General features: G+C 39.1%; 2 protein-coding genes across 3 annotated transcripts; both read right to left on the reverse strand.

Moving 5' to 3' along the window:
* Positions 1-171: 171 nt before the first annotated feature.
* On the reverse strand, positions 172-4,249 carry LOC146548784 (uncharacterized). The gene is made up of 2 exons (XM_085263405.1): positions 4,008-4,249; positions 172-715 (listed from the first exon to the last, which is right to left on the reverse strand). The coding sequence occupies exons 1-2, from the start codon at positions 4,247-4,249 to the stop codon at positions 172-174; spliced, it is 786 nt and encodes a 261-aa protein (XP_085119531.1).
* Positions 4,250-6,585: 2,336 nt separating this feature from the next.
* Positions 6,586-25,204, reverse strand: sfpq (splicing factor proline/glutamine-rich). Of its 2 annotated transcripts, none has more exons than XM_085263500.1 (12): positions 24,295-25,204; positions 23,515-23,706; positions 23,124-23,425; positions 22,897-22,992; positions 22,167-22,363; positions 21,972-22,056; positions 21,756-21,867; positions 21,621-21,669; positions 20,522-20,625; positions 7,115-7,163; positions 6,785-6,904; positions 6,586-6,683 (listed from the first exon to the last, which is right to left on the reverse strand). In XM_085263500.1, exons 1-10 carry the CDS (start codon positions 25,066-25,068, stop codon positions 7,137-7,139), a joined length of 1,938 nt encoding a protein of 645 aa, XP_085119626.1. In that variant the 5' UTR covers positions 25,069-25,204; the 3' UTR covers positions 6,586-6,683; positions 6,785-6,904; positions 7,115-7,136. The 2 variants fall into 2 exon arrangements, with proteins under 2 accessions (XP_085119626.1, XP_085119625.1); XM_085263499.1 differs by having other exon boundaries at positions 7,115-17,404.
* Between the last annotated feature and the right edge of the window lie 1,719 nt (positions 25,205-26,923).

A 26,923-nucleotide genomic window follows, 5' to 3' on the forward strand; every position in this document is an offset into this window, starting at 1 on the left:
GGCACTCTTCATGTGTTATTACTATGTTGAAACCTGGACAATCTATAGATCATCCAAACAAGGTAATCTGACCTAAATCCTAAAAGCCACAGACCTTTAAATTTTAAAAAAAAGAACTGATAATAATGCAGACAGGGCTGCCCTTGGACTACAATGGAGGAATCATTCATGTCATGTGTGGGGTGTATTTGTTTTTGGTGCTTCTTGCTGGAGCTTCAGAGAGGTTATCTTGCTGTCGAGCTCATCCATGAAGCCTTCGTCCACAGACTCCCTGTCTGCCTCCTCTCCTTCGGCCTCGCTGGGTAGAAATACGTGAATCTGTGTGCGAGCCGGACCAGCAGCCGGGCGCTGACTGCAGGTCAGAAGGCAAGGCTTCCCAACCACAGACAAAGGCTCTTCCTTATACTGGGAAGCTGAAGGCCGGAAGTCACCGTGCAGCATGTCTGAGCTCAGAGCAAGGTTGTGTGAGTGGCGTCTCACTGGTCTTGGCCTCGAGCTCGGCTGGATGGCGTGAGAGAGGTGAATAAAGGTCGGTCGACTGCAGCTCGAGACCTCCTGGTGGGGCTGGCTGGTCTTATAGGGGAACACGGAGGATGACTTGCTGAATGAAGGACGCGGTGGTGGTCGTTTCTGTAAAACACTGGGGCGACGGTTCAGAGAGAGTTCCTCGAACAGGAGGTTCTCATTTGTGGTGAAGAGGGATGGTTCACTGAAACTGGGGAACCAGACGGAGAGAAAAAAGGAAATAATTTTCAGTAATGCATATTACTAACAAGAGTAACAGTCTTCAGCCATGTTAGTGGCCCTGTGAGGGTATATTAAAAAATGAGTGACAAAGTGAGACGGGCACAAAATTACGAATAAAATAATAAAACAGAGACATTAGAAACTGTTTTTAATAGGTGTGCCAATAAATCCTAAAGCCTGAACCATGAAATAATTACAGAAAAATTCAAATTTATTCTATTTTTAAAAACATTAATTCGCATATATGACTTTTAATTGATATCATATTTGCTGTATCTGGCTTTTCTTTTAAATTATTGCTTAAAAATGTACTTTGCTATTTTTTTTCAAGGTTTTTTGAGGGAAAGAAATCACACTAATGATGTAGAAGTCTCAAAAATTCACAAAAACTGTATGTATCAAATATACACTAGGAGGGAATGGCTAAAGTTCAACAGGAGAGATTTGAGAGATTTAGGAGCAAGTTTAGCAGCATTCATTACACAGGCAAAAAGATTTTACGTCTTATAGCCATTACAGCATAAACCCCTGGTTAGTGAATAGCCCCAAATCACAACAACAGTCACCTTAACGCACTTTATACTGTAAGGTACAGACTCTACAATTATACAGAAAACCCTCAACAATCAGACAACCCCTTTTTACAGGAAGAAACTTCCAGCAGAACCAGGCTCACTGATTAAGCTTGAGGATCATCTATTCAACTCATAATGGGAATCATAATTTACAAACCCCACAAAGCAGAATAAAATGATTTGCAAACCTCATAAACCCTGATTTTATTCACAATAGATTCACAATACTTAACACAGAAACTGAGACCATACATTCACCAGAAAAGGGTTTATTGGTGCCATAAATCCAATGAGCAGGTGAGTCATTCTTTGCACTTTTTGCTAAAGGGGGTGAGACCCCCTGCTGGCACGGCAAAGAAAGTGCAGGTTTCTCACAAGCTGCTTTTTCCTTTATTTATAGTCTATATACGGACAAAACAGTGATCTCCTTACCAAAAAGAAACAAAGTCTGTATAAGTATTGATTTTCTGGGGACAATAGACTTTGTATACAGTTTGCAGCAGACATGCAAGCAAGAAAGACTTACAATGAAACAAAAACAGAAACACAATTTTAATAAGATACTAATAAAAAACAACAGGCCTGTAAAAAAAATAAAAATCAAAGAAGAAGAAATTAAATAAAAGGAAAATAAAACAAAGCATCACATAGTCAGATTTAGTGTGTAAAGCTACAGTTTTATCACCACTTTAATGTGTTGGTGTACTAATTTCACTCAGATCAAAGTGCCGCACTGACCAACTCACTCTTTTACTTCTATTAAGGATCCTCATTACTCTACTGCTTCATTTATACACAGTAAGATGTATTTTTTCTCAGAGGGATTCAACACACACACACACACACACACACACACACACACACACACACACACACACACACACACACACACACACACACACACACACACACACACACACACACACACACACCAGAACTTCCTCTTCATTTACTTGGTGGTTATTCAAAACCTGCTCTGCTTGGGTAAGCAGATGCCATCAAATACTCTGCTGGACAGTGAGGGAGGTGTGTTTAAGAGCCTGAAGTGTGTGTTTGTGTCTCACTCAGGTTTCGCCCTCCTCTGAGCGAAACACCACTGGGTGCTGCATCAGGCGGTAGATCGGTTTCCACGCCTGAGATTTATGGCACATTGGGCTGCGGCCCACATGAAGCCATCAAACTGGGTCGCTTCTGAGAGGAAACAATTCCGGTGTAATTCCAGTCAAGCATCCACTCCACGCTTTAACAGGCACTTTTGCTAAAGTGAATAGTGGAGATGACACACACGGTGGGATTAATCACTTTCAAAGCCACAGCTGCATGATTGGTACTGAAGGTCAGTGAGTTACCAGGACATCCTGGTATCATTTACATGACGGCTTTAGTGTTTATGTTATTAATACACCTGATGTTCCTTTTCCATAGGATTTCACCTGACTGATGGATAATAATATAACTCTGAGTATATAATGTAAATAACCGAAGCCTTCATTCTCAACCCGGGGTCCACATCTTTAGTACCACATACCATTTGTATCTTTAGATGCTGGGTATATATAAGAATCCATACATAGAAAACACATAAACCTCACAGATCCTACATTTACAGCTCCATTAGACCAGTCTTGCAGGACTCACAGTTAAAATGATCGTTATTTATCGTACACTGGGTCTCGGTGAAAACCCAAATCTCTCCTTTTTGAGATCCTTTGCTTTTCTTCTCAAACAGAAGGTTCGAACAGCAGGTGGGTAAAGCTTCTCACAGCCAGAGCTGTCCGCTTGTGATGACTACATTAGTTATATCCCTTCTCACCGACATCACAGAGAGCCAAGAGCAGGAAAAAAAAGAGTGCAACTGAGTGTTCAGAGCAGCCTGAAGCCCGAGCTTTAGGCTCACAGGGTTTCCAGCTGACCACTGAGCTTCACGTGTGCAGAAAAAATCGTCTGGACGTGTACTTGCTTCTATCTGTTCATCGGTACAGGATGCCAACATGCAGGACCTACAGTCTGAAAAACTAATTTGTGATCTTTTAAATAATTGACTTATTTTTTTAAAGTGGCTTTTTTTGTATATTTATTTTCTATTTATTACATTTAGCATTATTGTTGTGGGACTTCTGCTGACTGTACAACAAAAATAAAGACATGCTTGATTGTACTACATATACCGACCTCATTATTTGGATATTTTCAATATGATCATCCACCACTTTAGCAGTATGCATATAATATGTGTAACAGAAAATCAGGAAAGTATAATCAGTCACTTATAATGTCAGGTAATGCTGAATACACAAATTTCAGCCAGAATTTATTTAAACAGCTCAATCTAGAAAACAACAAAGAACAACATGTTTAAGACTTCATGTTGATTTTATTCTTTTCATTCATGAGGAAAAATGTGCAATACTGCAGGCGTCACTGACACGAAACTAAAGAGAGGCTGAGATCAGAATAACTGGATACAAAATAACCGAATGACATCATTCCTCCTCCGAAAACATGATGCACACAAAAGAGATATGTAACAATCTAATTCATGTATTAATTAGTATATAGTTTTATTAATTATATGAATTAATCTCCACATTATTGTCATTTTATATTGTTTGGACTTTGACCTGTCAGAATGCATCAAGAAAGTTAAGTTATTTCTACTTCTCCTTTTGTTTCTTTACTTCTTACCTGAGACGAGCCATGCTGCTTCGCCCGCGGGGGCCTTTGGCTCCAGGTACGAGCGAGGGCAGCTTCAGGGGGGTTTTAGCTGCCCTGTTTCCCACCGCTGAAGGTGGAGGGAGGATGGAGCCGGTGAGCAGGTAGGTCTGGACCAAAGCTCCACTCCTCTGGGCGCCTCTCTGCCGCCACGATCCGCCGGCGTCCAAACCCAGGACAGCTGTCGGGGGAGCAGCTCCAGCAGTGCCGCTCATTTATCTGTGGGTGTGTTACGCCTGCAGGAGAATACACCTGAAAATATGCTCTCTAAACTAATGTAGACACTGATTTCTGCTGCAACACATGAAGACTAGTGAAAGTGATAGCATGGTCACGAGGTGGATGGCAGATATGGCTTCACCTAAAGACCTGGATCTATAGCCTGCCTGTCTACAGGCTGCGGGGGGTGGATGAGGAGGACATTGTACCACTTCTATCTGTGGGCAGCGGACCGCATCAATGATGCAGGGCCATTAATGATGCATGAATGGAGCCGGCCAGGTGGACACTACCAACTCTCCCTCGCTCCTTTTCCCTCTTCACCAGGTCGGCTTACAGTCGAGGGAGCAGGTGGTAGGTGAGGAAGTGTCCAGGAACAGGAAGCTCTTTTTGCAGAAATATATTTGTGAAACCTGTTACTTGTTCTCTATGAAGGTTTGTTAATATTTGTTCTCTTAGATTTGAAGCATGTATCCAAGAGAGAAAGTCCACGTTAATATTTTTTTTGGAAACAATATCATGTCTGTCTGAGCGTTATCCAAAAACTTTAACTCCTTCTGAGAAAACAGTTCTCCTTCACTGGCTGTTTATTTGGCTTTGTATGTCTGGTATATTTAATTAAACTTTAAGCTTCAGTAGCACAACAGCAATCTGACAGCTTACATTTCTTAGATGTTTTCATACAGAAAGCATGAGCTGCTTAGAAAATAAGCTGTGATGTAAATGAATAAACCCAAGTGAATATACAGTTAACTGGCATCATTTAATCATTGTTTACTTCATCTCACGATTTCAGCAGCACAACATTTTCTGCTTTTAAGTTATTTCAGTAACTTTTATTCATTTTAATGGTTTCGAAATTTTAAAAAATGTACTCATTTATTTTTGATAACATGTGAGGTCACCAAATATATTGGACTGTAATTTTAGCAACTTCACGATTTATTTTTTTCATAATGTTTGTTTAACACAGTGAATTTATGCTGCAGTAGTTACGTTAAAATTTAAGTAAATCTTTAATATTTGAGACGCCGCTATCTGTTGTGTGTTGTCCTGATGCTTAAGATCACAAACCGCTGATTTGCTTGTTATTATTATATTATAACAAAAATCTAAATCGATCAATATAAACTTGAACACTTTCTCCCTAAGACAAATTACAGAATTATGTAACATGCATTTCACAAGCTTAGTTGCGAGACAAAAGGCGAGTTATTCACTGCTCACATTATCACAGCCCCATCGTGTAGGTTAAATACTGTGCCAATAGCCCCTCACATGACCACTGATTCCAGCTTTAGGCCCAGCAGAGTCAGCAGCACCGGTCCTGTTTTTAATGGAAATGCATGGAAGCGGTCCTAGACTGGGCAACAGTAGCACGGTGGTGGGAAACGGGCATTACAAATCACACTCATGGGTCCATTTCTGAAAATTGACAACCATTGGCGAAAGTAAAAAAAATAAAAATAAAAAAAGTCTTTCAGCACCAAACCGCACTGACATAATGCCGCATAGCAAACTAAACTTTCAGCCGCAGGGTAAAAGAGGACAGCATGTTTTTGATCTTGTGGGGGGATTAAATCACACTGGATCATGTCATTGTTTGGTTTTGAGTTTCATTCACACCGGTTTGCCTGAAGCTTTTTGTAAGACATATTTTAACCCTCCATAGATGCTCTGGCAGGTTGAGCTCGGGTGACTCACTTTAGCACTAATTTAAGTCAAGTTTTCACTTTGTGTTTTTGGCCTTTAGGAGCCTGTTTTTGTGCCAGGGTGGAGCTCAGCTCAGACAACAACGATCCGACACATATTCAGATTATGCCTTCAGACTGCTCCGGATCATCTTGCTGCTTCTCGGCTGGACCTGCTCCAAGACTGACAGCCAATACTTGAGATGCAAGTGTGGGCCAGCAGCGGAAACATTGCACCTTTAGCCTTAATTGTAATTGGACTGGACTCCTATCAGAGTGCTTCACAGCTGAGGCACTGAATCCAACAATGAGTGATTGCAGGTTTTTCCTGGCTCTGAATCAACCTCTGGGACCTGTCTACCAAAGTAAACATCACTAGTTTACAGTTTTCTGCCATTTCCAAGCATTCAATGAGTAACGTGTACTGTAACACTTGATTAAATTAACCCTAATGACTTTAATGAACTACACTACAGTGCTGGTGGTTTTCCTTTTCCTTTTACAGAGCACCAAACCTCAATTTAAACAGAAAAACTGTTTGACATCTCATTTAATGCAATTTAAATTTAGTGTAACGCTTAAATGAAACTAACTTAGACAAAACAGGTAATCAGGTGAAAAGTAAGACATGGAAACAAAACTCAGGTTTATATCTTTTATTATTAAGAGAAAACAGCGCATCTCTCCTCTGGACTGCAGACTGCCCTCTGCTGGATGAGTTCTGGTACTGCTCCGCCACCTGAGAAACAGTAATGAGTTATTAGACTTAAGTGCTGCAAATAAGATATTTCACAGTGTGTTTCTATTCAAATGTTTAAAAAGAAAAAACTGTGCACGCACATTTCACATCCATGTTTTGAAGGACGAACCGCACATGAGCCAGCCTGGAGGTCATCCTGGCGTCCTGTTACAGCGAGCTTCCTCCAGCTTTGACATTTTACAAGACAATCTTCATTTTCCCTACAACACAGAAACAAAAAAATACATCAGTGATGTTTGACTTGTGTCATGTGACAAAGTAACTCAGGAGTTTTGTCATAGCAGCCTCACAACCAACAAAATACCAAACACTCAAAGGTAAGTTTCTAAATAAGATGCATTACAGTGCTGCAGATGATATTTTACATGTTTGGAAGTTAAGCAGACACACTGCATTTGTCCAACACTTACGGTGGTAAATCCGTAAAGATCCTCAGCCTCCCTCTAATGGTCGAGGATCCTGCAGCAAGAGACAGACAATGAGAGCCTGACAGTGGACTGATCACCAGGTTTACTCAAACACTACTCACTGTGGTTGCAATGCATAAACACAAAAGTGAGAGCCTGTGTGTGTAGGTATGTAGGTGTGTGTAGGTGTATGTGTTGTATGTGCTGTATGTCATGTGACAGATGTTTAAAATAAAATGAGTTGGTTCTAACATAAATTAGAAGAAAATCGTGTGTGAGGGTAAGTAAAATGTGTGAATGAATGAAGTGTGTGCACGTGTATGCATGTGTTTGTTACTGAAGGGCATCTCAGCACCCAGAACATGAATAATTTATTAGAAACTGCAGAGAGGACAGACAAATTCATGACAACGTTCGAATCCGTTGCAATCCTTGAGAGGTAGGTAGGTCCATCTGTTACAAAGCCATGTGAAGCTAGACTTTCATACTGACACATCAGGTGTTTTACTGCAAAGGTACCCCAAACTGGAGCTACACCATAAACCTAGCACTGACGAAGCCGTGGTCGTTTTCAGTGTCAGTCTTTCGGACTCTGGGCAGGGCCCTTTCTGAAGAGGCCATTACAGGACTGAAGGGTAGTTCTGGCATCACACTCCAACAGGATATAAGGAAGGATTGTAGTCAATCAGGACTCAGAGCATGGTTAGAAAATGGATCACAGTGCAGAGATGAAATCATCACAGCCGCCATTGGCTGAACACAGTCTAGCCACAGCTCGAGAGACTCAAGGGCAGCAGAGCCCTACAGAGATGAGAGATCTAAATACAAGCAACATACGAAACTGCCACAGTCTTCTTGTGTACATTTATTCAAATGGCTGGCTGGTCAGTGCATGATATGCCATTCATGAGTCACAGGAAGGAATGAGGAATAAGAGGTACTGAGAGAAGAAAGGAAAAGGTCCATTTGAAGCTGATCACTGGACACACTCTTTAAAACGATTGTCCAAATTTTCTCCGACAAACCACGCAACCATCAGTTTGTTCCTAAAAACAGTGTTTGAGAATACAGATTGTATATATACACACACACAGTGGACTGAGCATCGTTTTTAAATGTGAAGCTAATATGGGAGTGAATTAAATCTGCTTTGTTTCTAATGGCCAGCAGGGGGCAACTCCCGATTACAAAAGCCAGACTAAATGAAGTCAAGAAAACGATACTGCACCTAATTTTATGACCTCAGCAAATAATTTCCTTGTGAGTTTGAAGTACATTAGGCAAAGAAGAATATGGTGATGTACCCTAAGGTTTTGAGTGTGTGAATGTTTTTTTAATTTAAATATAGATTAACCCATATCTTGTGTTAAGTGCACCCTTCACCTAAAAGTGTCTTTATTCAGCAACCAGATACAATAAAAGACACCCAGGAGTGTGATGTTCAGCTCAGCTTTCACCCTGCTGGTACTTTTTAAAATATTGTTTGCAAAAGGTAGAATGACGATTAATTTCACAGTGAATACAGACATGCGTTACTAACCTATCTACAGTTAGCATCATGCCCTTTCAAAAGCTAAAATGGTTATGTGTCATTTCATAGCTCAAATTCCCAGCTTCAAAACAACAGTTTTCTCACTAGTTTTACACCGAATTCATTCCACAGATGAGAAGCAGCAAACTGTCTTGATGCAACTAAAATCAGATTGACAACAAACACTACGCAACTTCAAGCCCAAATGCTCTACATGATGAAATGGTACAGTATAAACTTTCATGCTCGTTCTGTTTAAAACAGATTACTGAAACATGAGTGGTCCTTTGTAAAAACAGTGCACATTTGTGTTTCTATTTGCTCCACATACACAAGTCTGACCAGTTATTTATGCACAAAATTGTAAAAGTATTGTTATATATTTTTAAGAAAAAGAACCACCAACTTAGAAAGGTTGGGGACCCAAAAAGTATGTGACATCTTAAATATAGCACTTTCACAGATAAAAATCAAAGTGCTTCACAATAAACCCTGAAATATACATATAATAATAATAATAATATGAAACAATGAAAACACTTTAACAGCTTGTTTGTATAAAAATGTCTTCAGCTGCTTTTAAAAGAGTCAGTGGAGTTTGTACAGCGTAAAGACAGTGGAAGAGAATTCCACAACCCAGTGCCTGAAAAGCCCGATCCCCACGTGTTTTGAACCCAATACATGGGACCAACAGTAACCTCTGACCTGAAGTGACCGGTAGGAAGCATGATGTTTCAATAGGTCAGAGATATACTGGGGAGCTTCACCATGTAGAGCTGTTCAGTTAAAACTAAAATTTTAAAATGAAACCTAAAATTTACTGGCAATCAATGAAGAGAAGCCAAAACAAGGGATGTGTGACCACTTATTAGTGCCAGTTAAGTCTTGCCACAGCATTCTGTACAGTCACTTCAACACTTCAAAAACCCAACCCAGTACCAATACAATCGGTATGTCATTTCAGACAGGCAGAGAGGGCGAGGGAGTAGTGCTGATAGAGGGTTCAAAGATAAAAGTGCTGCTTACACAGTGTGAAAGTACTTTTCATGACTGATTTTAACTGCATTGCGATTGACTGAGGATGTGCTGATGAAAGGCCACTGGGTGTTTAACAGTACTATTACTTTATCAAAGCAGGAATAGATTAACTGCAATCAGAAAGCACTCAAAACAAAAAACAAAGTTATGGCCAAAGCAGAACAGTTTCTCATAGTATTTTGCCTCTGGTAGAGCTGGGCTTTGGTTGTCCCCCCACCCCCAGTTTGTTGCTGCAAACACCCTGCCTTTTTCCAAACTAATCACTTTCAAATATAGGTTTTCGAGAAAAGGAAACAAAATGCAAAACATCGTGTACGGTTGTAGACAAGACTTCTGCTTTTTCCACTTAGGAGCTTAAATGTACCAGGCAATACTTTAAAAAAAAAAAAAAAAGCAGAATACCTTTCATTTCAGCGCTGTGTTCCATATATTTGAATCCACACAAACACTTGTTTTCATGCACACATACAGAGGAGCCAAAGTACTACAACCACACACACACACTCCACAGGCTACAGCAAATCTATTGCCAAGAAGTATGAAGAGAGATCTGCACTGTGATGCCATTCTTTGAAAGTGTGATGCCAGAAGCCCTGAAGACATCACTGTGAGCAGTGACGTGGAATAAGAAGACAGAAGAGTTAAGTCATGGGACAACTGTGCATCTTGCATTATAAACATGGATGGGACACTTACCTTACTTGTTCAGCTGATCTGTGTAAGCATACCTCTGGCTGCAGTGCAAACAAGTCCAGGCTTTACTGTCCACTGACATCTGCAGAACTACTCATCGTCAATGTAACCCAACTGCAGAGAAGAGCCTCTACTGTGGACTGGGGCAGCTTGTCTTTGACAAGCTGGCTGACAGCAGCTAATGCACCTCTTTTACCCAAAGACATGAAACACGCACAACCAGACAGGCAAAACAAGCCGCTGCCTTTTCAACCGTAAGACAGCATCGAACATCCTGCCTCACTCAGGTCTGTGAGCTTGATCGGTCTGCTGGTGTAGCTCTTACTATTATGGTAATTCAGACAGAACTGATGAGATTATGTGCTGGAGTAAAAAGTTGTTACATAAAACTTGAGTCACAATGTAAAGTGTGGATGTAACAGTCAGTGTGGTATGTTTTTGGTAGAGGCAACAAAAGACTAACAAAAGTCAAAATTATCCTATGAGCAGCCTCTTTTTTTTTTTTTTTTTTTTTAAATTAAAAGTTGGCCATAATTCTTACTTTGACAAAAGAAACTCTAAATTGAGAATAAAGAGAAATACTTTCCCATATTTGGGGAATGATTTCATCATAAAAAGGTTTAAACACTAGCAATAATTAAAAAAAAAAAAAAAAAAAAAAACTCCTGAAAAGAGGACAACAGAACTGTCAGAATAGGTATTGTTTGTTGTGAGCACTCATGTTTCAGTTAAATATAATGTTTAAATATAAAATATGTTGTGTGAGTTAGCACAGAGTTCTGGCTGAGCTTTCAAGAATACTCCTACCAGAGTTTATGGCCAATGCATACCTGGTGTACAGCAAACATGTTCTGGAAAAGAAAATGACTTTCTGCTCCTTAACAGGTTAGGCAGAATCACATTATGAGAGTGTATTTAGAAATCCTAATGGTGTGACTGCCAATGCCATCAGAAAAAACAAAAAACAAAACCTCTTTCTACTGAACCAAGAAAAAGACCTTGGATTGGATTGCACTGAAGAAATACAATAAAAGTTTCTAAAGATGTTAAAAGCTGAGCTCAGTGAGCTGTGAGACACGAGAACTACATGTAGTCGAAGCGTAACTAGTACACTGAGTTTTTTTGATTTTAGTCCAACTGGAAAAATGAGTTAAACATGAGGTTAGAGGCTGTGAGCTACTTGCCCCTAGAAAGTTGTCACTAGAGTAATACTTAAATGGTTCTGGATTCAGCTCACTGTCTAACAGATGACATTAATTTTTATTTATTAAGCAAAAAAAAAAAAAAAAAAAACTAATCAAAAAAAAAAAAAAAACTAATCATGTAGCAGTAAAAGTAAGATTGTATGTGGATATCACTGGTACGGGCAGTCTTTTTCCTCCTACAGAGAAACATATACATGTTAGCACTTAACGTCACACACGTACCGTTACACCCCTAGAAGGCAACAGGTCATTTTTCTCACCATGAACCTTAATTAGTTGCTATATTGTTCACACCTGTGCTGTGTGATCATTAGACAATTGTTAAAGCTGTTAAGAGTGACTGTCAAAAAGTTTGATTTCCATTTATGAAGAGTCTGCTTACTGCAATGTTTCACTTGCCTGTGGCTGCGACTTCACTTGAATGTCAAAGCTTTCCATTGTCACCACAATTCCAGTCAAATACATCTATAAAGAGGCATCGATTTCAGACCTCAGATGTTGAGTAAATGTGTTCCTCTTTCGTTTTTATAATTCCACTGCCAAACTTGTCCATTTTTACAACGTGTAATCCATGTATTTGTGTAATGTAACTTGCTTTGGTTTGATAGCGCTGTATAAGCAAGCATGACAACTATTTTTACTTGAATACATTAAAACATGTAGGCAATATCAAACTCAGTCTCTTAATCTTTTAAAGAGGAACTAGAACAAATTCCGTTATTTCTTTCATATATAAAAATGTAACAAATTCACATGCTCTTCTTAAAACTTAAATTTATAGAATTTATAAGAGTCAAATGCTTCAAACTGTCCTCAATACATTTTACAGAATACTTTCTACTTCTGTCACATTTTAGTTGTTATCTGGAATCTATCATCTGTGACCAGTACAACTAAGAACCTCAAAGTCCTTCCAAAGGTGGCAAATAAGGATAAAGAAAAATCTGAGGACTCTTAAACAAACCTTAAAGGCAGAAGACCTAGCTTGAAGACAGAGTGAATTGCATGGCTGCAAAAACAGTCAGTATAATATGCACAAGACAAAGTGGAACACAAAAATGTGGAGTGGGTAACCGGGCCCCTTGAAGAATGTCAAGGGTTTATTTTCATGTCAAAATAGCAGAAAGGGATTTTTTCTGCATTAAAATATAGCAACTGTAAACATACAATAGACATAAATATAAGAATTTTCCTTAAAACGGTGTACTTGTGCGAGAGCAATAGCCAAATATATAAATTCCCAAATATTCTAACCTACAGTCCAAGCTATAGAGCCACTATTATCTGATCACTCTGGTCCTTTAGAGTGACACAGTTTCATTTACAAAACCGCTCCAACAGAAGCTACAGACTCTCAATGTCTTGGCTTGGCAACTTCCTTTTCATAGTCCAACACCTTAACAGATGGTCAAACCTGTTAAAGAAAAACAAGTTGTACACAACACAGACAACGTTACAAAGTTCAAAATGCACACTATGTTATTAAGTAAAAGAACTATATTTAAGCCAGTAAAATGTAATTCAATCTAAAAGCAGTGATGCATTTCTAAATGTTTTACCTAAAAGGAATTTGATGTATAAAGGGCATATTTTAAAGGTACCTACATACCTTTGATTGCAGATCTAAACTGTTTCCTAAATGTTGGAGATTATTTGACTTCCAACATCCTTTTTCAGTTAGTTATGTCACAACTACTCTGAGGAATGTTTATTTTAATCTGAAAATCCAGTCATCTGTGCATACTGTCAGAGAAAAATTCAGAGTGCATGCCACTGCGCTAAAAAGGAATCATTCGTCTAAAGAATGAGGAAAAGTTTGGCAAATACATCTGTACAAATAACTATTAGTTATAGGATTTGTTATTTTGCAATGAAAAACGCTCATCCAAAATTGACCATTTAATACGAGCGTATAAACCATGTAGACAGGCTTTCTCTTTGTAAAATATATTTTTAAAAAAGCTGGCATAACAATCCATCATTAAGATGTAGTGTTATGTGAAAATTATACTCAAAGCACTGATGTTGCAAAGAACAATTAGTGCCTTAAACCTATATCGTTATTCTTTTGAATATTTAGAAATAACCGACCAACACAAATTTAGTGTTGTGGACTTTGAAGGCATTAAATTCCAGTCCCACATCAGATCAGTGAGTTATGATTTTTCTGAATGCCATTAAGTGTATTTATAGATATTAATCTGCAATATATTAATTAAAATTTATTGCATTCCATTGTGAATTACTATTACTGAATTTTTGAAACTTTTTTCAAAATTAAATGAGAAAATATGCACTAAATATTTGAAGTACACAATATTGGATAAAATAAGAAGTTTTCTAATTCATCAGGAATGCTACAAGGATGGATTAGAATCACAATCCAGTTGACTTCCCAGGGGTTTGACTACCATATCACAATGACAAACATCTAATTAATGTACCTCATTAGACTACTCTCTTGGAAGGAAATCATGTACTGTATGTACAGGATTAAATAGGGATTATATCTCACTACTTTCACTAGTTTCAGATCCAGCGTTTGAGTTTCTTAGCTACAGCTTTTCCAAGTCCTCACTACCCAGCCACACTTCAGCCACAGTCCATTATCTTTAAAGCCGTCCATACCTGTTAAAGAAAACATGTACATAACACAAACACAAGTAACATTTGAGATAAACACTCCTTTATATCCTTCCCATTACTGAATGCATCCACACATCCAAATCTTCTGTTCTGTGGCCATTTCAGGTTTGTTTTGTGGGATTCTGGGATGCCACATGATAGAAGACATTAAAGTTAAAATCCTTACCTTCATTGCATGTTTGATTATGTGAAGGACATTAACAGGTGCACTAAAAATATTTGATTCTTGATGTCTTATGTAATCCATGTTTAAATGGAGGACATTTTCTTCTACATGAAGAAAAAACAGAAAAAGCTACAATGATCAGCTAGTTGCTGTGCGAGGTCAGCAAGCTTCCACCAACTACAAAATTTTAACTAATGTTGAATGAAAAATACTTTCAATGATTCACAGAATGTCAAAGTTAAAGCTAGTGGAATAGAACAGAGCCAAGTTAATACACGCAAAAAATAAAATCTGCTTAATAACAAAAGTTGAAATTATTAAAAGATCAAAATTACTTACATTCACTTTTCAGGCCATCTCTTACCAGACAACTCTGACAAAGGTTGTAAAGGTAGGCTTGTGAATGGAGGAAGGTGTCCGTTTAATTATGGCACTCAATTTTGGTTGGGCCATCCTTACATTATTACTGTTTGAGCAGTCCCACAATTAGAAAAAAAAATAAAAATATTTGGACTTCTTGTCTCTTGATCTCGTGCTGTGTTCGGAGATAATGTGAATATCCTAATAGTACAGGATATTATTGCCATTATAATGGCAGGTGCCATTAAAGTCATTAATGCAGATACAGTTAAACATTTCTGCAGAGATTGAGAATGGGTTCTCCTGAATGTAACCCAATCTGTCATACAAGTCAGTCTGAGAAGGTAATAGTGATAAATTTACCACAAACAAGGCAGGTCCTCAGAAAAAAAACAGCACATGAGCCCTGTTGACAAAGTTGATACAATAGCCTTGGAGTCTCTAGTTTTAAATGAGATCGTAGTGCTGGTTTGTCAAAAGTTAACTGATACACAAGAATATATCAGTGAAACAGAAAAGATGCAAATCAGACTGTCGTTTAAGCCCACTGCACACATCCATGCGGTTTTGAAAACTAGGGCATCTTATGCGTTCTTACAAAGGGACTTATTGTCTTTGTGCTGCTCTAGCAAAATTAGAGCTTTATAACTGAAAATCATTTTCCAAAATCCAACAGTGACTCAGTCATTTATGACGTCACAGCCTGAAACGTCAGATCTCTGATGAACCATTGGTTGCTAGTTACTAGACTTTTAGAAATTCTAAGACTTGACATACGTATCCAAGTATGGATGTTCCAAGGCGTTTAAGTATAATATGGACATATCTGATGTCAAGATTTGCCACTGCACTTCCCCAAAGATACATTTTACACACAAACTTTTATAGACCTATAATATGCCTCAAGTCCGTCCATAACCATTATTGACTACATTTACATACAATTGTATTACTTCAACTGATGCAGAAACGTGGTGCTGTTTGAACTATTACCACTTAAGGTTAACCTAAACACCTTAAAGAACCTATAGGAGTCCAGAGTCACATCAGTGCACCCTTATGGAAACCTTCATAATTATCAAAATTAATCCTTTACATAACAATACAGAAACTGCTACAATTTCATCCCAAATTAACAACATCATCCATTTTTAAAGATGGTGGCATTTGCTTTGTGCATTTTTTATGACAGTTATCCTTCTGAAAGAATGCCTCACAAATGCTTGAAATGCTAGCAATAACAGAATGACCTGCATGTAAATGTAGTCAAATAACTCCAGCTTCCAAACATGCACACAAGGACACACACTTGAGTGGATTTTGCCTGTCTACGACAGACTGTGCGGTTTCAGCACTATGTTTCTGTAAGACCACTGTTAGTCACACAGTATTACACAGGTTTTCTTAAAGGTTCCATGTGTGATATTTCTTCTGTCCTGAGGCAAGACTGTAAAAGCAGAGTTACTCATTGAATGCAACATAACTCAGAAAAAGCCTCTCCTAAAAACCAAGAAAAAGCCTAAAAGTTCCCCTTTTTCAAAAAATAAAAGGAAACATACTTGTTTGAAAACAGGGTTATAATATCAGAGCCACCCTGCATTATTAAAAATAAATGAAGTTCTTTAAAACGCGACTGTGACCATTTTAATAACCAATTTATAAAAATGAATCTTAACAACTTTTTCTTAAAAAAAATAAAATAAAATAAAAAAATTTCCTGCAAATGCTATCGCTAATTTACAGGAAACGTAAAAATATTAAAATGTGTTAAATCTTATTTTAATTAAGTTTTCAATGATCTGGAGAACCCTGTTCAACATTGCTTCCCAGTCTAGAGTCTTTTTAAGTAGGTGGTAAATATATGATTATTCCTTTGATGAATAAGTATTTTTACAATATATTTCAATGTGGGAATTTGCTGATTAAAGCTATGTCGTACTTGCAGCTAATTTCTGTCATACCACGAGTTAATTCTTTTCAGACTGTGTACGAATCACTGAACTAAAGTGGACAGGACTTGAGAAAATAACACATAGAATCTTTAAGAGCTAACGTGGCAAAGGTAACCACATTATTCAACTTCCGCAAACAGCCCATTGCTGCTTTCTGAACGGACTACACGTTTCATTTTTAAGAATAAAAGGTTAAAGGTTTTTCCTGATTGAACCAATGTCTCTTTATTATAGTACATGCGTTGACTCCAAATGCATGGCACAAAACACAGCCATAGGAAGTTCAGAAAAAATGTTACAGTTATCACTTCACGACGACTCACAGAGCATAACACATCTTTAAAAAAAAAAAAAAAAAAAAAAAAAAAATTATACATGGTCAAAAAAGAACAACTGGATCAGCTACGAGTAACTTCTCTTTTCAGACTAGAGACAAAGTAAAAAATGAAAATATTGACTTTCAATAACTGAGTAAATTGGCTAAAATGTTGTAACAATTTAAACTTAAATACAAGAAATTCGAATCAACATTTTTGTTTTTAGAGAAAAACTGTACAAATGGTGCTGCCGGAAGCATCAAAAGAGCAGCGTTTAAAAACGGGGTTTCTTAGCAGGACCATCAAACTCCTCGCGGACCCTGCCATACCCGGGGTTACCAGGACCCATTCCCCTCGCACCACCCGGAGTGAAGCGCTCATTGCGCTGTTGGGTGTCAATGTGCCAAGGAGGCAGACAGGAGGGTGGTAATAAGGTATGGGAAGGGTCAGTGCATAAGCATACAGTTCATGTCCATATGGAGATGTGTAAAAAAGGTATGGCACAGGTGTGATTTGTTTTATATTGCGAGTGGTTTACAAAAGAACCAGCAGGAGACACATCCGGAGAAACCGTTCGTTCCAATATGAAGGTCCACAGGTGCCACAGGTAACATACGGAAAAGGAAGAGAGGGTAATGCTTTCGTTAGTCAGTGCCTACCTAGTGTGGTCTCTTCTCCAGTGCATGCCAAGATTAGGCTGGGCATTAATGACAGCTGGCCGTATCTACTAGTTAATGGCAACAGATACATGCCTAAACTTCTGAGAGGCGGCATGAAAATAGGACGCTAAAAATATATTTCTAACATGAGGTTTAACCTCATATTTCTAGTCATTTGTTACAGCCAGAATTCAGATTTCCTTAGAAAATGTTGCATATACACACAATTTGGTGGCATCATGACTAATATTGTAAACTGTATGACTTAGAGTGATCTTAAACATATCTATAAATCTGTTGCTCAGGTATCACAAAAGGGTATGGTAACTTTTAAACGGTCCCAAATGTGACTACAACGTATAGGATCTACCAGAAATGTGTGGTCTCTCAGACAGAAAGAGTATATTCGTAGTGCAAGACATTTTTCCAATAAGTAAGCAGTTCATTAATATTTACATCAATGCTAATTCAGACAACTTCTGTGAAACTAAAAGTGTCATTCTAGAAATTCAGCAGAATAGCTGAAATTGTCATTTGCAAAATGAGGCTAACAAAGAACAACTAAGGTAAGGAGAATAACGTGAGGTAGTCAGATTGCAGAATATAAATATTATCTTGAAGTGAATGAACCTTCTGCTCATTTTACTAAACTGAAATTCAGACTGTCAGGATCACTTCCAACAGGCTTAAAACTCAAACTTATGGTTTTTAAAAGACCATTCATTTGAACTATTCAAAAGCAAATTGTGCTCTAAATTTTAAAGAGGTAAATACTTTTCTAGACGAGTAATAAATGAAATACAGGTTCTTGTTTTCAAGTCAAAATTAAGATGTCTTTAAGCACGAAGAATTTCTTTTAGAACTCATTTTACAACTACGAGCAAAAAAGTATCAAGGTTATGAGCAAAAAATTTTTTGATCAAAGAATAAAGTCTGATAGAGTTTTAATTTCTGTGCTTTTTGTCGTTAATAACACAAATTAAGGAAATTTAAAGGAACAGTATCTTTCCCACCTCCCAAAAAAGAAACCGTCTTTTGCTGTTAACCAGAATCAGACAGCAATACAGCAAAAATAAAATAAAATAAAAAATTTGGCTCTCTGAGCACAAGCCAAGTGTTTAGTTCTATTGCAGAAGAGAAGCCAGTTGTTCATCTCCAAAACTAGGCAACTCACAAATGTAAGAAAGTTGAGATGGCCAGAGCACACTACAGGCCAGGGAAAAAATGCATATGTTTGACTTTGGGGTGAACTGTCCCCCCTTTAATTCCTACTACTGTGAGCTTCAGATGTTTTTTGGGGGGGAAATAAACCAAACATATTCTAATATTACAGCTTAAGCAGAGCCCACTTTCCAGGTGTGCTGACTTGTTCTTAAAAAGTGGCTAACCAATTTCTGTTTAGGTAAAAGCCATTAGATTCCCAACTTCACATGCTCTAGTACTGACAGTCTTCATTTGATATGACCATTTCAACTATTTAGTGCAGGGTGGGTCATGCCATTTTTAAATGGCAGCTTTGCACCGTGTACCTACCCAAGTTAGGTGGGTTTGCTGCAAACAAAAGTGCATAACTTTATAAAAGTAAAATGAACTCCATGAAGCAAGCAATTCCTAAAGTGTATTTAAAATGCCTTAAAGCAGGTATGTCAAACTCATTTTATAGCACATAAAATTTGGGCCACATAACCCACTTACTCTTAATTCCGTCAGTCTAAGTTAGCTTAATTACACATGAACTACCCATTATAAAAAACAAATGTCAATAGGCCTCATGTTTGACACCCCTGCATTAAGATCTAAATTAATGGACTGTTATTAAGACTTTTTTTGGTAACAAGTCTTAATAATACAGAAACCCTATTTTAAAGTTCAAGCATTACTTTTTATTCAGGACTATAGAACCTTTTCATCCGTCAACTGTAATACAGAAACGAATGACTTCAGGTCTAAATTCTGCCAGAAACAAAAATCCCAGGCTCGGTCCAGTTTTCAGTGACATCATCTGAACAAAGTCACAAGGCTACGCCAGCCCCCATCAGTTAATCATGCTGTAATCTTCGTCAAACTCAAAGCTTTACACCGTCATCAGGCACTAAAAGTGTTACAAGGTTTCAAAGCTCAATTACAAAAAGAGATACTGATGAGAAGGTCAAGGTTGCTGGTCCAGAAGTTTTCCACCACACTTCAACGCCCCCCCCCCAAAAATATAATTAAATACATTTAAGGGTGGAAAAAGGAAGCCTGTTCACACACAACTTCAGTTCTCCTGATAGACAAATGAGGCATGAAATTGGTAATAGAAAAAAAATGGAAAAATTTAAAAAAATAAAAAAAATAATACTGGATACCAATGCTCTCCTCAGTCAAGAAAACGTGCCTGTCCAGCTCACATAAGACAGGGCTTGCAATAGCAGTCCACTACACAAACAGCATGATAGGAGTGAGCAGAGCCAGCAAAGTTTTTCTACAGCTGTTTGAAACACACTGAGATGATCATTTAGTGCAAGCTGACGGTTTTATAGCTTAAAAGCAGTAATGGCTTGTGGGACTATTAACTGAGGGGGCTCGGCTTGCTACTGAAAAAAAGGAAAACAAACAAACCCTATAAAAGCAGTGAGCATGTGTCACATTCAACAACCAGAAAGCCATCCAGTGATAGCTGAGAACACAAATCACTCATTCTGCCATCCTGCTTAGACAACTGGACATCGTGTTAACACGAAGAAAGGAAGAGAAAAAACAAAAAACAAAAAAATAAAAACATGGCTGGGAGTCTCCAACCAAAGGGAAAGCCAAACAAAACTATATTAACTACTGAAATTCCCACAAGTGGGATACATTACCATTTCGTTGCCCATCAGGCCTCCTGGTCCTCCCATTCCCTGCTGACTCTCAAACCCAAGCCCGCTCATAGAGAATTTCTGTGAGGATCCACCAAAGGACATATCTAAAGAGCAAACAGGAAAACATGTTAGGTATTCATACAGCACATGAATTAAAAATACCAATGCTACCCCCCTCAGCCTCCTACTACACACCCCTATTTATCCATTTCAAAAATTGTAGGTCTCCAACTTAGGATTGGACTCCATGCTGCCTGCCCATCTGCGTGATGACAATACCCCACCAGTCTTTTACGGCTGAGGAGTAAAAACTCAGACATCCTGCTGATGGTAAAGCTGCCTCAACAGAATTTCAAGAGCTATAACACTCGCATAGATACTGGTCTGAATACTGATACTGATCTAATATTTGACTCAGCTATCAGCAGCTTTACAAGCTACAAGCTTTACAAGCTAACATAGCCAGCTGTCATTTAGTTGCTAGGGGGGAAATGTAATGTAACACGAATGAAGTTGACACCAAAGCAAGTACCAGTTTAGAAACGTTTAACACCTGCTACCCCCAACAGCTTCTATTTGCATGCTTGCAGAAGTTGTTTTTTTGTTTGTTTGTTTGTTTTTTAAATACACTACTGACAAGCCTACACATAGAGCACTGACGTTGTTTGTACATTTCCTACCAAATCTGGTCTAACAAAATCAAGTCTTCCCTTCCTGATATCTCCACATGTGCATTATTTTTACACAGACCTACTTTATGAGCTTCCTTCATACTTTACATTTAGATTTTATTGTTTTAGCTCTTTTTTTATTTTACTTTTTCTTCTTATGGAATTGTTCTACCTTTGTGTCATTTTAAAATCATACTGGACTATTTTGTCCATTTTATTTCACTAAACTCTACGTCTACTTAAAAAAGAAGCTACTTTATTACAGAATGTTTAATACTTCAGTTACTGTAAAGGAATAGGCTGGAATTGTCTTTTTGCAACACTGTGCATTTCATCATCTAATGCCTAAAATGTTTTGGTCACCTTTATAGCCACTGTGGTGTCTGGATTTCTGTCATGATTTCTTAATTTAAACAAAAGACACTTACCACCCATGCCCAAAGCTCCACCAGGATGCATTCTCATTTCTCTGTCCCTCTGTAAAACAAAGAAATTAAGATTAATGTAGGCAGTAACTGGTTGTTGAACTGATGTTTTTGACGCCCAAGTTAAGTTTAACTAACATCCATAAAGCTGCCCATCCTGTAGTTCTCCTCACGCTGACGGCGCATCTGTTCTTCCAACTCTCTCTTCCGAAGCATCTCCTCCTCCTGTCTGCGTCGCTCTTCCTCTTGTCTGTTTAAAAATGCCAGATAATTAGTCAAATGTAGTCCATGTTTTAAGAGAACTCAACACCTGTTCCAAACAACAACCAGCTGCAATTTAATGACATAAAATACCTGAGCTGCATTTCCTTCCTCTTTTGCATCTCCTGATTGTGCATCTCCTCCATACGCCTCAGTTCTTCCTGTCGCCTCAACAGATCTGAATGAAAACACAACGCATTACATTTACAGCAGTAGGATAACCCACATCTAATGAGTGACATATATAACAAATTATGAGAATTGCAGGTCTTCCATATCTAAACTTGCCTTGACGGAGCAGATTGGCCTGGTGCTCATGGTAAGCATCCTCCATCTCGCTCTCGAGTTTCTCACGGGCCTCACGCATGTTCTTCTCCACCTGTTGTCTTTGCTGCTTTTCCATTTCATCAAGGGATTTCCAGCGCTTTGCATACTCAAATTCAAAAGTGCCTGGACGGGCAAAGCGAGGAGGCTCCTCACGCTCTCTAAAGACACAAAGACCATAACGTAGAGTACATTAGATTGACAGGAACATGTCAGCATTCACCTGAGTTACTAAAAATTGCATTGAAAGATCTTCTAAGATAAAATGAATGCAAAGTGAAACTTTAGTTTTACTACACCATACTTCCTCATTTCAATGATTCAATAGTCGCCAATTTTATACTATATGCAATGGTTTAGTTTTCTGTTGTTTGCCAATGTGGGATTTTACTCAGATTAACATCTGCAGAGCCTCAGAGAAGGTTGACCTTTAACAGCTGAATCCACCACCCCCACCTTCCCCATCCCACCATCTGCTACTCACAAATAAATGACCTAATGACCCGAAGAAAGTAATTTGCATAATAAAGACGATTGCGTCAAGAGACCAAAATGCACTTGCTTCAAGACCTACTCATAGTTCATTCCACTGGCTATTTTATGGTGGTGTTAGTATGATTAGTGCAACTTAAGGAAAAAGTAAGATTTCCCTGCCATCTGCATGATGTTGCACCAAGAACAAACCAGTACTCACGTTTTATATTTGGGGTTCTTCTGTGCCAACTTCTCTGGAAGACCATCTTCACTATCGTACTGCTCCAGAGGCTCGACAACAACAGGCCGAGGAGAACTGCAGAAGGTGAAATACAATTTTTTTTAAAAAAAAAAAGAAAGAAAAAGAGCAAGGGCTTCAAGAACCTTTTACAAATATCTTCCAACTCAAATACCCCCCTTCTACTCAGCTAATATAATTAGACTTACGTAGTGAGCAGAAAGACCCCCTCGTTGCACCTCTCTAAAGCCTTTCTGGCAGCAGGTCTGGAGGCAAATTCAACAATTCCTCTGCCCGTAGAGCGTCCACGATCATCTACAACCACGATGGCCCTCTCTACCATTCCGAACTGTGAGAAAGCTTCCTCTAGGAGTTCATTGGAAACAAATGGTGACAGATTCTTTATAGACAGCGCTGCAGAGTGTGTAGCAAATCGGACACGCAAGGGTCTGCCCTTCATCGGTGTGTCATCCAGCTCAGCTTTTGCTATCTCTGCAAGTGCCCGAGATTCCTAGATAAAAGAAAAATGTTATTTAAAAGAGTCCCTTTACTTATTACAGTAACAAAAACCTGTTTCAATTCAAGCGTGTGACCCCTTACCAGTCGGATGAAACCAAAGCCTTTCCCCTTGTTGATAAAGACCTCAGTGGGCTCCCCATATTTTGCAAACATCTTCCTGAAATCGTCCTCTGTGATGTCGTTGGGCAGGTTACCAACAAACAAGCGGCACCGCTGTGTGTAGGACTTCTCACCTGGCTTCAGCAACATGGACAGCGTCGCCTTGAACTCAGCCTAAGAAAAACAAGACCGAATTTTTTTTTAAAATTCGTATACATATATAGAAAACAGAAAAATATACAAATTATTTGACGCCCAATAGATCATCATTTTCAGATTAACTTTATGTTATGATTTGTGCTCGCGTCCGTATTTCGATCTCCGTTCGCCCATCCCCCTCACTCGCTTTGTGAAGTAAAAGAAAAAAATCCAACACGGAAAATAATATGAAATACCACTGTCGACAAACTAGTTCACCCAAAATTGTTCAGGTTAACAGATGAAACCCATCACTGAAAATATATTTTTCCTTTTAAAAGCGTTAAAATAGAACTAATTTCTATACTTGAACAAGATGGCCGCTAGCTAAAAGCAATAACGTTGCAGGATGTATTCTTTTATGCACCGCGACTGCCCGCCGGAGCGAGCGCCCGACTGCTTCCCTAATAACTGTAAGGATAACACAAACAACTCCGCCCGATAGGGCTGTTTAAAGTGTCATATCGAGCACCACGCGGCTGGTTTGGCTAGTGTTAGCAGATAGCGACTGCCGACGCCACTTGGGCGTTTATAAAAATTAAGCTAAAACTAAATAAAGCAAACCTTAGATTGGCTCTCTTCTGACTGACTTGCGTCAGTGTTCATGGTCTCTCGTGACTGTTGACTGACTTTCATGGCCGGTGGCCCTGTATTTTGGCCTTGTTGAAGTCCTGGTCTCTGGCCTTGTTGAGGTCCCGGCTTCTGGCCCTGCTGGGGTCCCGGCTTCTGGCCCTGCTGGGGTCCCGGCTTCTGGCCCTGCTGGGGTCCCGGCTTCTGGCCCTGCTGGGGTCCCGGCTTCTGGCTTTGCTGAGGGCTTGGTTTCTGACCTTGCTGCGGCCCAGCTGCTTTCGGGCTTGGGTGTGGAGTCGGCTTCTGCTGCTGACCGTTAGCATTTGCCACGGGTGACTTCAGCTGCTGGTTCAGGTTCTTGTTTGCCTGGTTTGGCTGAGGGGAGGTCACGTTAGGTGTGGGTGGTGGTGACTGAACCTTCGGCTGGGGCGCAGGGGTTGTGGATTTCTGCTGCTCTTGTGCCGGTTTCTGATGCTGTTGCTGCTTAATCGGGCCTTCCATCGTAAGAGCCGGGCCTGGAGTCGGCGGAGGGATGATGGGTAGCGACTGGTTCTGTTGCGGCTTCTGGGGAGTGTTCTGCGATCCTTGGTGTGGTGGTCTGTTGAAGTTGTGTCCCCTCCGGTTTTGATTTTGATTCTGGAAAGGATTATGCCGAAAATTTGGGTTTCCCATAAGCCCACCTCGCATGGGGCCGCCGGGCCCACTTCCTCTGCGCGGCTGGAAATGATTCATTCCAAAGCCGCCACGATTATTGTTGAATCGAGACATTGGTCCTAATATATAGGCAAAAATTATTTTTAAAATACCAAAAGAATTAAAGGTCTACTGCTCAACAACCACCTCCAAAGGCTGTTCGCAGGTTCTCAAAATGGCGACCAATAGTTAACGTATTTTCTTTCTTTCTCCAGTACGCAGACGTCTGGCTCCGCCCAGTCCCATTGATTGGTCCGTTGTACAGGAGGCGGAGTAAGAGTTTTTCGAAGGAGCCAGTCCTGAAATCACCAACTCTGCTCTCATATGTATGTAAAGAGGCGGCCATTGCTCGAATGAAAGAGCTGTTAATCATTGCTCAAAGAAATCTGAAACAATTCGTTGTCACATAGCTATCTGTTTGGTACTGTAGCCTGCACAGTGGAACAGCCCCACAGTGACTATTGCTGACTTTATGACCCAGATTATGCATAAGAAGGGTATCCTTTTTATATGCATTTCACTTTAAATTAAAGCACGTGAATACACTTTATATATCTGGCCCTTGATGTAATTTTCACTTCAATGTGTGGCTGCTAGTGGAACTGACGCACTCCTGCTCCAAATAAAGTCACGGAAACAATCAAACACGGATTAAACGGGTTAACAGTGAGCACTGTCCAATGAAAGTAAGAATACGTTTTTCCTCTACAGAGAAGAAGCTCATACAGTTACCAGCACCTCAGACTAAGCTTTCAGACCCATTTGAACAACAGCTGTTTGCAGGGGTTTGTGTTAATCAGTCCTAGCTTAAAAAACATTAGTGAGAAAACTATTGAGAAAAAAATCCTGAAGGACTTGTTTAGAATTCAGTAGGTTGATTTTTAGATTTATTAGTAAACATATGGCATAAAGATTTAAAGAGAATTGAAGGTAACTCTTAACTGGGCGTTTATATCACACTGCATTGACACTGGGGTTTGCCTTAGTGGGAAATTATTTTGCTTTTAGCATTTCTCCAGCCCACGTAATAAAAACTATCACAAGAGAGAGACATGCCAGTTAACAAACCCTGAACTGAATTTTATGGGAGAGTTGTGCAACAGCAAACATGGTGGTAGAAGTAGAATGTCCAGGAAGAAAAAACACATGTTAAAACCTTACTAAAAAACTAAAAAGACCTCTGCTTAGTTATTCGATCACCTGAATGTTGAAATGTCTGTGGGCAAGACACTAAACCTCATGTTTCCCCTGATGTATCCAATGTGCCTGTTGATTAAAAGTGTTTAGGCATGAAAAAAGCACTTGAATAATGTGGGTGAGTGAGGCTTGTAGTTAGAGAGTGCTCAAATTAAAAAGAAAAGTGCCATAGAAGTACTGCACCACTTCAGTCCCTTGGCTATTAGATCACACATCTCTGGCAGATGTCATTTAGACAATTTATTTTATTGCCATTTGTCTATTCACCTCAATGTTTGTTGATCTGTAACTTGACATGTAACAGTGTTTGTAATGAATGTTTCAGGTTTGTAGGTTATGCAGGTTAGCTGCAAATGATTTTTTTCCTGGGATCAATAAAGTGAGCTGAATCTATACAAACTCACATGTGAATCCAGTGTTTACTATAAGCTACAGTCACCCAGTCTGAGTCATAAAGCACTTAATTTAGTGTCTTTAAGCTTCTTTCCATCACACATGGCTACCTCCTGAGGCACAGCCACCCTTAACCTAACTGCAAGGCATGTGAAGGAAAAGCCACTGACACGTGCTCCAAGTATGTGAGAACTCCTTCAAAACTGGCTTCAGTGGGCAAAGTTTTTCTTCAGAGCAAAAGGAGACACCTTTGACAGACTGACAAGACTTAAAACATCCTCAAAGACCAGCTTTTACCAAGGATCAAGGTGTAATTTCTCTCCATTTTTCACCATGATGG

This window comes from Mchenga conophoros, linkage group LG22, assembly GCF_057382185.1.
Source record: "Mchenga conophoros isolate Kocher_MC1m ecotype Shallow Benthic linkage group LG22, M_conophoros_male_GT1.1, whole genome shotgun sequence".
In the NCBI taxonomy this organism is placed as follows: Eukaryota; Metazoa; Chordata; class Actinopteri; order Cichliformes; family Cichlidae; genus Mchenga; species Mchenga conophoros.

Coding starts and splice junctions, on each gene's coding strand:
- LOC146548784 (XM_085263405.1), bottom strand. CDS start 4,249: ATGAGCGGCACTGCTGGAGCTGCTCCCCCGACAGCTGTCCTGGGTTTG. Junction 716..4,007: donor AGCAGCATGGCTCGTCTCAG/GTAAGAAGTAAA, acceptor CTGGTTCCCCAG/TTTCAGTGAACCATCCCTCT.
- sfpq (XM_085263499.1), bottom strand. CDS start 25,068: ATGTCTCGATTCAACAATAATCGTGGCGGCTTTGGAATGAATCATTTC. Junction 21,868..21,971: donor AGGAAGGAAATGCAGCTCAG/GTATTTTATGTC, acceptor ATTTTTAAACAG/ACAAGAGGAAGAGCGACGCA. Junction 21,670..21,755: donor GGATGGGCAGCTTTATGGAT/GTTAGTTAAACT, acceptor TTTGTTTTACAG/AGGGACAGAGAAATGAGAAT.